The sequence below is a fragment of the Glycine soja genome, chromosome 15, assembly GCF_004193775.1.
Source record: "Glycine soja cultivar W05 chromosome 15, ASM419377v2, whole genome shotgun sequence".
Classification (NCBI taxonomy): domain Eukaryota; kingdom Viridiplantae; phylum Streptophyta; class Magnoliopsida; order Fabales; family Fabaceae; genus Glycine; species Glycine soja.
The window spans coordinates 44,354,472-44,370,590 of record NC_041016.1 but is presented as its reverse complement, the minus strand read 5'-3'; the positions used below and the strand labels follow the sequence as shown (position 1 = coordinate 44,370,590).

The window sequence follows — 16,119 nt, the reverse complement described above, 5'->3', positions numbered from 1 at the left end:
ATTGTTATTTTTGCTAAAATGATTTAAATGATCATTTTCAGGAATGTCCTGAGTTGAAATTATCCTTCCATGGAAGAAAGTCCTTTGATCACATGTTCGTTGGACATTGGTGATCGGGGACCTGTCCCAAAGATCGAAGGCTTAGTGGTTGCCATGGGATTAAGTCCTCTAATCACATGTTTGTTGGACACTGGTGATAGAGGACTTATGTTTGCTTTCGTGGAGAGGTGGCATAAGGAAACAGTAGTTTCCATCTGCCGGTAGGAGAAGTGACTATCACCTTGGATGATGTGGTATCGTTGCTGCATTTTCCCATTATAGGCGTGTTCCATACTTTTGAGCCTCTTCATGTGGACGATGTCGTCTTGCTCTTAGTTGAATTGCTTGAAGTAAGTGCTGAAGAGGCAAGAGTTGAGATAGTACAATGTCATGTGACATATGTTTAACTATCCTAGTTGCGAGAAGTATATCAGAGCAAATGTGATGCAACACAGTGGACTTTAGCAGCTCGAGCGTATCTCTTGATGGTTGACTTCTAAGAGAGAAAATGTCATGCTTTGTCAGAGTGAAAGAGAAAGAAGGATCACATTATACCTTGATGTTGTAGATGCAATTGGCTTTGATGTTTTGATGATGATCATGATGATGTGTTGCAATTGATGCAAATGGGCTTTTCAAGATTAAAATTCAAGACAATACTTCAAGATTACAAGTCACAACATCAAGATGATCACTAGAATATTAGGAAGGGAATTCCTAATTGAATTAGCAAAGGTTTGGCCAAGTGATTTATATTAAAAAGTGTTTCTCAAAGGTTTTACTCTCTGGTAATCGATTACCAGAGGATGTAATCGATTACCAGTGGCCAAATACGTTTTATAACAGCTACAAAAATTTGAATTCGAAATTTTAGACTGTGTAATCGATTACACAATTTTGGTAATCGATTACTAGCAGTTAGTAAACGTTTTAATTCAAATTTTAAAAGCTGTAATCGATTACACAATTACTGTAATCGATTACCAGACAGGATTTTCAGAAAAATAATTTCAAGAGTCACAACTTTTCAAAGGCTTTACTCATGACCACCAATGGTCTATATATATGTGACTTAAACACGAAATTGCACAGAGATTTTTAGAACAACAAAGTGTTTATCCTCTCAAAGAGCAAATTCATTTTATCCTCTTAAGAATTCCTTGGCCAATTCAATTGCAATTCATTAAGGAATTATTTGAGTGCTCAATCTGTAAAATCCATCTCTTCCTAGAGAGATTTGTTCTTCTTCTTCTTCTCATTCTCTAAGGGATTAAGAGACTGTGATTCTCTTGTTGTAAAGGATCTCTAAACACAAAGGAAGGATTGTCCTTGTGTGTTTAGAACTTGTAAAAGGAATTTACAAGATAGTGGAACTCTCAAGCGGGTTGCTTGGGGACTGGACGTAGGCACAAGGGTGTGGCCGAACCAGTATAAAACTGAGTTTGCATTTTCTCTTCCCTTAATCTCCTTTATTTATTATTGCTTTATATTCATATTCAAATTGTTTCATTTGAATTAATATTTAAGAAGATTGTCATTAAGGGAATTCATAACTTGAGTAAAAAGTGAAATAGATTTTTAATTAGGGGAAACAGTTTCGAATATCTTAATTCAACCCCCCCCCTTCTTAAGATATCTGAGGCCACTTGTCTAACAAGTGGTATCAGAGCTTCATTCTTGTACAAAGTTTAGAAGCTTCAAGAAAAAGATGGCCTCAGCAAATTCCTTATTTCTAGAAGGGAATTCTATCAATAGACCTCCAATCTTTAATGGAGAGGGTTACCACTACTGGAAAACCCGAATGCAAATTTTTATCGAGGCAATAGATCTAAATATCTGGGAAGCCATAGAAATAGGGCCTTATATACCCACCACAGTAGAAAGAGTTTCAATAGATGGTAGTTCATCAAGTGAAAGCATAACCATAGAAAAACCTAGAGATAGATGGTCTGAAGAGGATAGAAAACGAGTACAATACAACCTAAAAGCCAAAAACATAATAACATTTGCCCTAGGAATGGATGAATATTTCAGGGTTTCAAATTGTAAGAGTGCTAAGGAAATGTGGGACACTCTTCGATTAACACATGAAGGAACTACAGATGTTAAAAGATCTAGGATAAATGCACTAACTCATGAGTATGAATTATTTAGAATGCATGCAAATGAAAATATTCAGAGTATGCAAAAGAGATTTACACATATAGTAAATCATCTAGCAGCCTTAGGCAAAGAATTTCAAAATGAAGATCTTATAAACAAGGTGCTAAGATGTTTAAGTAGAGAATGGCAACCCAAAGTAACGGCTATTTCTGAATCAAGAGATTTGTCTAACATGTCTCTTGCCACTTTATTTGGTAAGTTGCAGGAACACGAGATGGAACTATTGAGATTGCACCAAAATGAAGAAAATGACAAGAAAAAGAAAGGAATTGCTCTTAAAGCATCATCCTCAATTCAAGAAGAAAGTGATCAGGATAATGATCCAGATGATGATGATGATCTAAGTCTCTTTGTAAAAAGATTCAACAAGTTTCTTAAAGTAAGAGGAAATCAGAGGCGACCAAATTTTAAATCAAAGAGAAGGACAGAAAATTCATCCTCTACTCTAAAATGCTTTGAATGCAATCAACCTGGACATCTGAGGGTTGATTGTCACATCTTCAAGAAAAAAGATGGAAAAATCTGAAAAGAAAAATCATAGTGAGAAGAAACTAAAGAAAGCATACATCACATGGGATGAAAATGATTTGGAATCCTCTGAAGATTCTGAAAATGAAGAGATAAATCTTTGCCTTATGGCCAAAAGTTACGAAAGTGATGAAGAGGTAACATCTTCAAACAACTTATCTATTTCTTTTGATGAATTGCAAGATGCATTTGCTGATTTGCATAAAGAATCAATTAAACTTGCAAAATTAGTTTCATCATCAAAGAAAACAATTTCAAATTTAGAAAATTAAATTTCGAAATTAAACAAAGAATTAGATCTTCTTAGAAATGAAGTCTCAATCTCTAAAACAAATGAAAAAGTTAATATCTCCACTATTAATGACAAGAAAATAACAGATTCTTGTAGTTGCTGTGATAAATATGTAAAAGAAATTAAAGAGTTAAAAAATTCACTTGCAAAATTTTCATATAGTAGAAATAATTTAGATGTTATATTAAGTAAACAAAGATATGTGTCTAATAAAAATGGACTTGGGTATAAATCTGAAAAACTACAAAAGGTTCATAAAAACTTTTCCACTTCCACACAAAAATGTAATTCTAATTCTATCACTTGTTTTTACTGTGGAAGAAGAGGACATGACATATCAACTTGCTACTTCAAGAAAAATTACAGTAACATTAAAATGATATGGGTCCCAAAAGGATCCTCAGTTTATACTAACATGCAAGGACCCAATAAAATTTGGGTACCTAAGTCAAAAACTTGATTATGCAGGTATCTTTGAGAAAGAAGTGGTACATAGATAGCGGATGCTCAAAACATATGACTGGAGATGCATCAAATTTTACACATATATCTCGAAAGAAAAGCGGGCATGTAACATATGGTGACAACAACAAAGGTAGAATTCTTGGAGTGGGTAAAATAGGTACAAATTCTTCAAACTCCATTGAAAATGTTCTACTTGTTGAAGGCCTTAAGCACAGCCTGCTTAGCGTTAGTCAACTATGTGACAAAGGCTATCTAGTATCATTTGATTCTCAGAAATGTCTTATAGAACATAAGCATGACATTAATATAAAGCATGTAGGACATAGAGTCAATAATGTTTACATGATAGACTTAAGCATAAAACAAGAAAACAATCATTGCTTTCTTAGTAAAGATGATGATCCATGGTTATGGCATAAAAGAATTGCTCACATAAACATGGATCACTTAAATAAATTAATTTCAAAAGATTTAGTAGTTGGTTTGCCTAAATTGAAATTTGAAAAAGATAAACTATGTGATGCATGTCAAAAGGGCAAACAAACAAGAGTCTCATTCAAATCTAAAAATGTTGTTTCAACCACTCGACCATTACAGTTATTGCATATGGATCTATTTGGTCCATCTAGAACCATGAGTTTTGGAGGAAATTACTATGCTTTAGTTATAGTTGATGATTTCTCTAGATATACTTGGACATTATTTATTACACATAAAAGTGATTCATTCCAAGCATTTAGGAAACTTGCTAAAGTCATACAAAACAAGAAAAATCTCAAGATTGCATCCATTAGAAGTGATCATGGGGGTGAATTTGAAAATAAAGATTTTGAATTATTTTGTGATGAACATGGTATTGAACATAATTTTTCTGCACCAAGAACCCCTCAACAAAATGGAGTTGTTGAGAGGAAAAATAGGTCATTGGAAGAAATTGCAAGAACTTTATTAAATGATACTTCTCTTCCAAAGTATTTTTGGGCTGAAGCTGTCAATACTGCATGTTACATCATGAATAGAGCCTTGATAAGACCTATTTTAAAGAAAATCCCATATGAGTTATTTAATGGTAGAAAACCTAATATTTCTCATCTACATGTTTTTGGTTGCAAGTGCTTTGTACTTAATAATGGTAAAGATAATCTAGGAAAATTCGATGCAAAATCTGATGAAGGCATTTTTCTTGGATATTCATTACAAAGCAAAGCATATAGAATATATAATAAGAGAACTATGAATATAGAGGAATCCATTCATGTTACCTTTGATGAATCTAATGCTATATTGTCAAGAAAGAATATGCTAGATGACATTGCAGATTCTTTAGAACATATGAACATTCATGAACAAGATTCCAAAGGAAATGACAAAGGAAACAATGAAGATCCTCCAGAAGAAGGCAAATCCAATGATGCACTCCCAAGAGAATGGAAAACTTCAAGAGATCATCCCCTCGACAACATTATTGGTGATATCTCAAAAGGGGTAACAACTAGACACTCTCTTAAAGATTTATGCAATAATATGGCTTTTGTATCCATGATTGAACCTAAAAATATAAAAGAAGCCATAATAGATGATAATTGGATCATTGCCATGCAAGAAGAATTAAACCAATTTGAAAGAAATAATGTGTGGAAATTAGTAGAAAAACCTGAAAATTATCCTATCATAGGTACAAAATGGGTTTTTAGAAATAAATTAGATGAACATGGTATAATTATTAGAAATAAAGCCAGGTTAGTAGCAAAAGGGTATAATCAAGAAGAAGGAATAGACTATGAAGAAACATATGCTCCTGTTGCAAGATTAGAAGCCATTAGAATGCTATTGGCATATGCATCCATAATGAATTTTAAACTTTATCAAATGGATGTTAAGAGTGCCTTTCTAAATGGCTTAATTCAAGAAGAGGTATATGTTGAACAACCCCCTGGTTTTGAAATTCCTGATAAACCAAACCATGTTTATAAATTACAAAAGGCTCTTTATGGTTTGAAACAAGCCCCTAGGGCATGGTATGAACGATTAAGCAATTTTCTTCTAGAAAAAGATTTCTCCAGAGGTAAAGTGGATACCACATTGTTCATAAAGAGAAAGCATAATGATATTTTGTTGGTTCAAATATATGTTGATGATATAATTTTTGGATCCACTAATGATTCATTGTGCAAGGAGTTTTCCCTTGATATGCAAAGTGAATTTGAAATGTCAATGATGGGAGAACTAAAGTACTTTCTGGGATTACAAATCAAGCAAACTCAAGAAGGTATATTCATCAATCAATCCAAATACTGCAAGGAATTGATCAAAAGATTTGGGATGGATAGTGCAAAACACATGTCTACACCGATGAGCACTAATTGTTACTTAGATAAAGATGAATCTGGTCCGTCTATAGACATAAAACAATATCGAGGTATGATCGGATCTCTTCTTTATTTATCTACTAGTAGACCTGATATTATGTTTAGTGTATGCATGTGTGCTAGGTTTCAATCCAACCCCAAACAATCACATTTAAGTGCAGTAAAGAGAATCATGAGATATCTATTAGGAACAATCAATTTAGGATTATGGTATCCTAAGAATTCAACATGTAACTTAATAGGATATTCTGATTCTGATTTTGCCGGATCTAAAACTGATAGAAAAAGTACAAGTGGAACTTGTCAATTTATTGGATCGGCTCTTGTCTCATGGCATAGTAAGAAACAAAACAGTGTTGCTTTATCTACTGCTGAAGCGGAGTATATCTCTGCCGGTAGTTGTTGTGCACAAATTTTATGGATGAAGCAACAATTATCTGACTATGGCATCATTCTTGATCGCATACCTATTAAGTGTGATAATACTAGTGCCATAAATCTATCCAAAAACCCAGTTCAACATTCAAGAACTAAACATATAGAGATTAGACACCACTTTCTTAGAGATCATGTCTTAAAGGGAGATTGTGTATTAGAATTTGTTGATACTAAGAATCAACTTGCTGATATTTTCACTAAACCTCTCCCCAAGGAAGTGTTCTTCTCTATTAGAAGAGAATTAGGTCTCTTAGATGTAAGAGATTTAGAAAAATAGGGATTGATTGGTTGATTTACTTCTACTTTTTGATTGTAGATTATTTTGTTTGATCTTGTTTGAATTCTTGTTTTTATGATAGAATTTATGATTTCTTGTGTATATAATAATTGAATGATTGAATTTAGTGTATTAATAGTGAAAATTAGTCATATAGGATGTATTTGAGCATAAATATAGATATTCTCTTAAGAAAATAGCCTAGGATAGGCTCTGGTAATCGATTACCATCCAGTGTAATCGATTACACATGAATAGGCAGCCTGTAATCGATTACAACATCCTGTAATCGATTACCAGAAGGCTTATTGGGCCTGTAATCGATTACCAATACCTGTAATCGATTACAATGCGTCATCTTCTATTAATACTCACGAAATCAGAGCTGCTGCGCAGCCAAAGCATCCTCCACGTTTTCCTCCATACCTAGAACTTCAAACCTTCGATTCTCACTCAATTCTTCACCAAATCACGTCCCGTAAAGCCCAATCTTCCTCTTTCTCACTCCTCTTTCACTTCCACCAATCAAAATCCAGAAAAACTTCATCAAATGGCAGAGCCATCAAAGAAGAGAAAGGGATCATCCTCCACCGCTACCGCTGCTGCCCATCGCCGTCACGGCCCATCCGGAGCACCCACAACACCTATTCCTCCTTCTTTGTCATCTCCAAGATCATCAACACTGTTTTCATCCGATGATCAACGTCTACGGTACCTTTCTCAGTTTTCTTCTAGAATAATCTTAGACCCTAAGTACCTAGACGTAGAGTTTTTTAATGATGAAACGTTTGATTGCTATCAAGTGTTTCAAAATTCTGGTCTTGTTGATTTCATGTCATTAAAATTGCCATATTATCCTGAACTTGTAAAGGTCTTCTACTGCAATTTAAAAATTCAGGATGGTATTATTATGTCTGAGGTGCATGGTACTTCTATGGTCATTGATCAGTCACTTTTCTTTTCTTTGACTCATTTACCCAGTCAAGGTGCACCTTTTGAGGGCACCATTGTTGATGACTGGAAATTCGATTATTCGAGTCATGATGCTCGTCGCATGGTCTGCAATGATCAAGCTGAAATAACCGGTAGATTGTTGGCCGGGTCATTAACTTTTGATAATCGCATCATGCATTATATCATTGTTAGAATTTTGCTTCCTCGGTCTTCAAATTTAGCACAAGCCTCTGAGGAGGATTTGATTCTTATGTGGGCTTTTCTAACCGGTCGTCAGATCGACTGGGCCCATTTGGTTCGGTACCGAATGCATAAGGCATTACGGGCCAATGCACCTCTTCCTTATCCACATTTGATTACTCTGTTTTTGCGTCATTTTCAAATTCCGCTTGATGATGAACCCTTTGTTCAAGTCAAGCGTTCCTTTGCAATTGGTGCTGGTGCAGTGACCTCCTTTGGGTATCGTAAAGATCGGAATGGACAATGGCTGAAGAAGGATGCACTCCCTCCTCAAGATGAACGTACTCCTTCACCTCCCCCTCAACGTGAAGATTCCGCACTCATGAATGAAGTCCTCTCTGAATTACGGGGTCTTCGTTCTTATGTTGGTGACCGCTTCGACTCGTTAGATTCACGCTTTGCCGGTATGGACATTCGCCTTACACAACTTGAAGAGGATGTCGGATACATTTGTCAGAGTTTTGATCTTCCTCCACCACCTCCGTCTTCTTAGATTTTAGTTTCTGATTATATGTCTTTTTATAAGCCGTGTATTTTGGCTTTTAGTTTCTTAGAATTTACATTATTATGCTAAGTACTTTGATTATTTATCTTTTGGTTTTTAAATTTCAGTCTTGGATATTTTGTGGTTGTTGACATTTTATGTTATTTGAATTCTAGTTTGATTATTTCTTGTTTGTGAGTTTGGCTTATTGTGTTTAATACTCTGATATTTATATCTTGCAACTCCATTGTTATATCTGTGTTGATTTCCGAGTTCTTTGGCTTTTTGATGTTGCCAAAGGGGGAGAAAAGGTTGTAGAAAAAGCTTAAGAAAAAGCTTAACAAACTTAGAAATCAAGTGATCATGAATTCCGAAATATAGGGGGAGTAAACGCATGCACATTTTATCTATATACAATTGTTTGTTGCTTGCTTGAATCTTGATTTCAGGTATTGTATTGTCATCATCAAAAAAGGGGAGATTGTAGATGCAATTGGCTTTGATGTTTTGATGATGATCATGATGATGTGTTGCAATTGATGCAAATGGGCTTTTCAAGATTAAAATTCAAGACAATACTTCAAGATTACAAGTCACAACATCAAGATGATCACTAGAATATTAGGAAGGGAATTCCTAATTGAATTAGCAAAGGTTTGGCCAAGTGATTTATATTAAAAAGTGTTTCTCAAAGGTTTTACTCTCTGGTAATCGATTACCAGTGGCCAAATACGTTTTATAACAGCTACAAAAATTTGAATTCGAAATTTTAGACTGTGTAATCGATTACACAATTTTGGTAATCGATTACCAGCAGTTAGTAAACGTTTTAATTCAAATTTTAAAAGCTGTAATCGATTACACAATTACTGTAATCGATTACCAGACAGGATTTTCAGAAAAATAATTTCAAGAGTCACAACTTTTCAAAGGCTTTACTCATGACCACCAATGGTCTATATATATGTGACTTAAACACGAAATTGCACAGAGATTTTCAGAACAACAAAGTGTTTATCCTCTCAAAGAGCAAATTCATTTTATCCTCTTAAGAATTCCTTGGCCAATTCAATTGCAATTCATTAAGGAATTATTTGAGTGCTCAATCTGTAAAATCCATCTCTTCCTAGAGAGATTTGTTCTTCTTCTTCTTCTCATTCTCTAAGGGATTAAGAGACTGTGAGTCTCTTGTTGTAAAGGATCTCTAAACACAAAGGAAGGATTGTCCTTGTGTGTTTAGAACTTGTAAAAGGAATTTACAAGATAGTGAAACTCTCAAGCAGGTTGCTTGGGGACTGGACGTAGGCACAAGGGTGTGGCCGAACCAGTATAAAACTGAGTTTGCATTTTCTCTTCCCTTAATCTCCTTTATTTATTATTTCTTTATATTCATATTCAAATTGTTTCATTTGAATTAATATTTAAGAAGATTGTCATTAAGGGAATTCATAACTTGAGTAAAAAGTGAAATAGATTTTTAATTAGGGGAAACAGTTTCGAATATCTTAATTCAACCCCCCCTTCTTAAGATATCTGAGGCCACTTGTCTAACAGATGCAATGACATATCTCATGTCAGTTATATTCATCCAATTGTCCATGGTAACCTGCATGTAACAGTCAACAAATTGAATTTATTTAAAGCAAATTTAATCGAACATAACATAACAACAAAGTTATATACCATGGATAATCCATCAACAAGTAGGGACCGCTTTAATTCCTCAAATTGGTCTATGCTACCAACCAAGTTCATATACTCATCAAACCATTTTGTAAGTTCTTTAAGCAAATGGTTGTGCACCAATGACTATGAATCTTCACCCATACCTAATAGGGCAGCAATTTCACAATATCCACAATTTCAACTTTGACATCAACAATGTTTACAATGGAATCGTGAGTGCATGGATGAAATTGATCCAACATCGGCATGGTCCTTCTTTGAATTGGTTGCTCAGATGATGATGCACTATGTTTGATTGAAGAATTACTATTTTGCACAGAGTATAATGCATCAACATACTCTCAGTAAGATGAATCACGCTTTGTAGATCTTTGTTGCTTGTTTATCAGTGTCTTCTGAGCACCTTTTGTTTTCACCTTTTCTGGAGGAACACACATAGAGTTTAGATTAGGGTAAACAATTTCCCGAAGTTTACTCTTCAAAGTAACTTTGCCACAAACATCAAGCTCTTCAAATCACTTGGATATGATTTCCATCTCTTTGGTTATGCTCACTTGGGGCTCAGATAACCCTTGGTTTGAAAAACTTAGCCTTCGCCAAAACATATGAATTGTCTCAAGTGGTATGGTACCGACAACATATTTGGATAGCTCACATGCACATGGAAGACAGTGAGTAGTTTTCATCACACATCCACAACGAGAAGGGTTTTTGCCAGCATAATGTACGCGCTCAAACTCAGCAGCAATCTAATTTAAAGCATACCTTGATACCATGCCAAGTAGTCTCTTGTATAAGGTAACTTTAAAAATATGTCCAACCACATGTGTACTTGTCTCAAAAGATGTCTTAATTTTAGTGTGTTGCAGCGTGATCATGTTGTTCATGGCTTCCCAAACACTACATAGGTCTCCAAGGCTATTTTGTAGTAGTCTTTTTAAGGCCCAATGAGCAGACTCAACCCTGCATATGAAATACACAACCAAGAGAAGAAACACATTATTTTTTAATCCATTCAATCGTAAAACTTGACAACTACATAAATTTAAAAATTTCATACCTGTTAGTTGTTGTGTTTCCTAGGTGCATCACCTTATTTGTCCAAGCTTTAACAAATCTTTCTTTATGAGGAATCACCCATGTTTGGTTGACATAGTCAACAAACATTGGACATGGTAAGCAAACAATTTCAAACTTCTTAAGGCACTCATCAAATTGTTGCTCAGAAGGGCAATCCACCAGACTCTCCTAGGTTTCCATTACATAATTCCATGCATTTTTTTTACCAACAAGGGTTTTACACTTTGCCTTCACATTCTTATCAATGTGAAACCGACACAACAAATCCGTCACCTCAGGGAATACATTTTTCATTGCATTCATCAATGTTAGATCTCTGTCGGTACAATAACTCCAGGGAGTGCATCACGTCTGAGGAAAAGACTTCAAAACCTTTGTAGAGCCCAAACAACATTATTCAGACGTTTTCTCTCCAAATAGGTAAAGGAAGTAGAGAATGTCATTTATGTTGGTGTCACACCAATGATATCAAGTAACGACAGCCTGTACCTTTTTGTTTTGTAGGTATTGTCTATCAAAAATACCAAATTATATGCATTGATTAATTTGACTGCATCAGGATGACCCCAAAATATGTCACGCACAAAATCTTCATCCTTTAATCTATGTCAATGAATATACTGATCTCGTTCAAGAAGCTTCATTAGTTGTTGCATTTCAGTATTACTTCCTCTTATGGAAGAACGATAAACATTTCTTGCATTGTATATTTGTTTGATTATTGTATAACTAGTGATATTGTGCTCCTTCAATGTTAGAAGAATATTTCTTGGTTTCACCATTGACTTTGTCATATCAGCAACAATGATCTTCTCATCCTTAGTCAGTTGACCAACATATGGCTATCCCACTAAAGACTTCGCCAATTCATGATTATGACTCCCACAAATTAAATTCATCATCAATCCTTCGCCTCTCACAACTGGTTTTGCATTCAGCTTAAAGGGATACCCACATTTTCTATCATCAATACACGTTCTTACCAAATCCTTATTCTTGACCTTATATTGACCACTCCTTCCACAACCAATTAAAACAAATGAGGTCCTTCCTCTAATACCATTATTTGTGTCTAGCCTCATAATCACCGCCACAAATCCAATTTCATAAGTAACAGATCGAGCTCATTGCTACAATGCAATCCATACAAGTTTAGTCTTCAAAGAACATTCATTTAATTACTTTAATAACAATAAATCATATTAATGACTGACAAGTATTGAATGCATCAGAACAATCAACATGTTCTTCATTCACACCACCTTCGTCTTCATTTTGGTCATTCATATAAACTTTTTCAGACATTACACTATCATATATCCACTAATCTTCGTCTATCTTAACAAAACATTAAAAAATTTCAATGACAAACAAGAAACCCCTAACCACACCATAATTATACTATCATGTAATTTTTGCATTTTTTACTACATTTATTAATATAACACATTAAACTAAATTAAAAACGAAAAAAATAATTTTTTTGTATAAATTTTTTAACCCTAAATATTACTTTCTTACTATACAAACTATAACTATCAAATGAATATTTTGATTATATCTATTTAAAAGTTCTATAATTATCAATTGTAATTTTTTCTAATTAAACAAGTAAATAAATTTTAAAAAAACATAAATTAAAAAAAATTCAAAACAATCCGTATGAAGCATATGAATTGAGAATCCGTATGTTTCATACGGATTAGTAATTCGTAAGAAGCATATAGATGGACAATCCATATAGATTCTCAATCTGTAAGTTAAATTAAATTTACGGATTATCAATTCGTAAAATTAATTTAACTTACGGATTACCAATCCGTATGTATTACGAAATAAAATGAACACCTTACCTCTATCGTTAATGACCATACTAGCCACTGCCACAACCGCTACTTGCAGACCAACCACCAAAGAGGACACAAGAATGAACAACAAACTCTCACGAATAACCTCTCACGGAACAAATAGAATGAATGACAGTGAAGGAAAAATAAAAACAAGCTCGGATGAAAAATAAAGAAGAAAAGGGCTACTTATAACACATGGGTATAATGGGTATTTTTGAAATTTTGATGGGTGTACCAACAAATCTGTTGGTGCCCCAAGCAAAACCCTTAATTAACTAGACAAAGTACCTATTGACCAAACAAGCTGTACTTACAGAATAAAAAAACAAAATGTACCCAAACAAATTATTATATTTGATTAACTAGCCGAAGTAGTCAAATCTTATTAAATATAACTACCAAATATTTTATAGTAACAAGGTTTTAGGTTTACCCTCTAAATGCCAACCTTATAAAAGATTACGTATAGTTAATTCATAAAATCTCTAAAAACAACAAATTACAATTATTAATGACACTATATAATAGTATGTATTGTATTATTAGTTAAAATTTATTAAAAATTATAAAATTATGAATGAGATTAATTAAATAAGAAATTAAAAAATATTCTATTTTTAATAAATTTTATTTAATACTAAAAATACATTTAAAAATGTGTTATAAAATTATTAATAACATTTTCTTAGCAACAAAATAACAGTCCAAATAAAAATTTGGTAAAAAAATGTCCAAATAAAAATCATTCCTGTTTTTGGGCTTTTCTTTGTGCACTTAGCATTTTACTTATATACCCAACACTTTTTCGTTGTTTTCAAAATTATCCCTGGTAATAAATGTATTCGTAATCCATAAGATATAATTCGTATATGGATTGTCAATCCGTACGGATTACAAATTTTTATTTTTATTTTTTTAAAATATTTTACAAATTAATTTAAAATTAATGGTCCATGTAGGATTGACTTTCAAGCTATTATCATGACGCTCTAACCAACTCAACTAATAGATTAATTATGTTATAAAATAATTAATGTCACTATATAACACTAAAATTTCTAATATATATTTAATGCACATTGAAATTTACATAATAAATTTTATGACAATTAATTTTGATCTAATAATTACTTTGTTTACATATATAAATTTTTATGAAATCTATTATTTTTATTTAAAATTTATATATATAAAAAAATACATTATTAGATCAAAATTAATTGTAATAAGACCAATAAATTTTTTGACAATTAATTTTGATCTAATAATGTATTTTTTTTACATATATAAATTTTAAATAAAAATCATAGGTTTCATAAAAAAATTATATATGTACAAAAATTAATTATTAGATTAAAATTAATTTTCAAAAAATTTATTATATAAATTTACATGTTCATTAAATATACATTAAAAACTTTAATGCTATATATAGAAACATTAATTATTTTATAACATGATTGACTTATTAAGTCACTTGGTTAAAGTGTAATATGTAATCCATACATACGAATTGTCAATCCGTATAAACATACGGATTACATCTTATGGATTACAAATCGATAAGCTTACGGGTTTGTAATCCATAAACTAATTATGAATTTGTATGTTTACAGAATTCATAAACTAATTATGAACCCGTAAGTTTATGGATTACAAATTCATAAATTTACTCTTACATATTACGAATTCATAAGTCTCTTATAGATTGCAAATTCTTTTATTATTAGGAGTAATTTTGAGAAAAAAAAAATGAAAAAGTGTTGAGTGTACAAATAAAACGGGGGATGCACATAGAAATTCCCCTTGTTTTTTATGGGCGAATCTTTTCTGGCTTGTGAGTCCACTCTGCACGCAGTCCAAACACTTATAATCCAATGGCTGCAATTTTCTTCTTCTTATATTTTATTAAAAATTTTAAGGTGGGATGAGAATATAAATATTAGGGTAAGAGATTCAGGTTTTCTTCTGTGTCTTTCTTCAGACTGAGTCAATAACATAATAATCTTCACTAGCTAAAGTTGGATACTTGCTTCTTTTTTCTTTCCTTGGTGTGATTTTTTAGAGGAAGAAAACTCAACGAGGCACTTCTGAAGAAGAGGTTCAACCATCATGCTGCCGTGGCTGAGGATGCAGATCAGAAACCTCACACATGTTCAAGCATGCATGATGCTGTGATGGATCTCTTGCATGATATTTGCTTTCAAGTCTCCAAAATGCAAGCTGGAAGCCAGATCTCAAACCGGTGCTAGCAAGGTATGGAATTTCTTCAATTCTTGTAAAAGTTCATTTGGCAAGGAATTTGAATCAAGGGTATGAGCTTATGGCTAAGTTTGAAAGAAGCTAATGGTTCCAGTGTTATATCATTGTCATCAAAGTTGTTAACAACAACATTTGTGGGCGAAACCGTATATGGTAGAGAGAATGACAAAGAAATCATCTTTAATTGGCTGATAAGTGATATTTATTTGTGGGTATGGATGGGATGAGACCTTACTTGCCCAACATTTATACAAGGAGCCAAGGATGGAAGGTGAATTTGTTCTCAATGCCTGTGTCTTTGTTTCGCATGAGTTTGATGTTTTAAGGATATTACTAGATCAACTAATGATACAAAAGAATTAGATTTCATTCTAGAAAAATTCGGGGAAGAAGTTTCCTCATGGTTTGGACGATGTTTGGAATGAGAATAGAATGTAACAAGAATCTTTACATACTGCCGACGAGGAGGAGGATCTAAAAGAGGACCAGAAGGTTGTCTTTCTAAAAGAGAAACAAAAAGAACACATGTTTGAGATGTTTTGGAATGAGAAAGTGTATTGAGAAACAAGATTTGAGAATTTTCAAGAGAGGATAGCAATATTGTCTCTGCTTTAATTTATCACCACATTCCTTCTCATCTCAAGAGATGCTTTGCTTATTGTGCCATATTCCCAAGAGATTTACATATGTTTGTAAGAGAGCTTTTAATTTTGTTGTGAATGGCTGAAAATTTTATACAATGCCCTCATGAGAGTATTTAGATGATATATTATGTGGGTACGTTGTTAAACAATCAAGCAGAGACAAATGTGTTTAGTCATGCATGACCTTCTCAATGATTTGGCAAAATATGTTTGGGGGACTTTTGTTTATGTTGGAAGTCAAAGAAGCACAAGAGTTTTTGGACAGAATTTGTCATTTCTAGACGATAGATATGATGTTTCTAAAAGGTTTGATGCCTTACATAAGGCTAACAGCTTGCTTATGTTTCT

At 33.1% G+C, this 16,119-nt stretch overlaps 1 protein-coding gene across 1 annotated transcript; it reads left to right on the top strand.

Annotated features, from left to right (window-relative positions):
- Positions 1-1,798: 1,798 nt before the first annotated feature.
- LOC114386196 lies at positions 1,799-15,117 on the top strand (the record flags this gene model as incomplete). Its single annotated transcript, XM_028346179.1, has 6 exons — positions 1,799-2,359; positions 3,515-4,759; positions 4,913-4,969; positions 5,291-6,550; positions 11,436-11,500; positions 14,931-15,117. Coding segments are annotated over 6 exons (3,375 nt in total), but the record flags the coding sequence as incomplete, so codon positions are not given.
- Between the last annotated feature and the right edge of the window lie 1,002 nt (positions 15,118-16,119).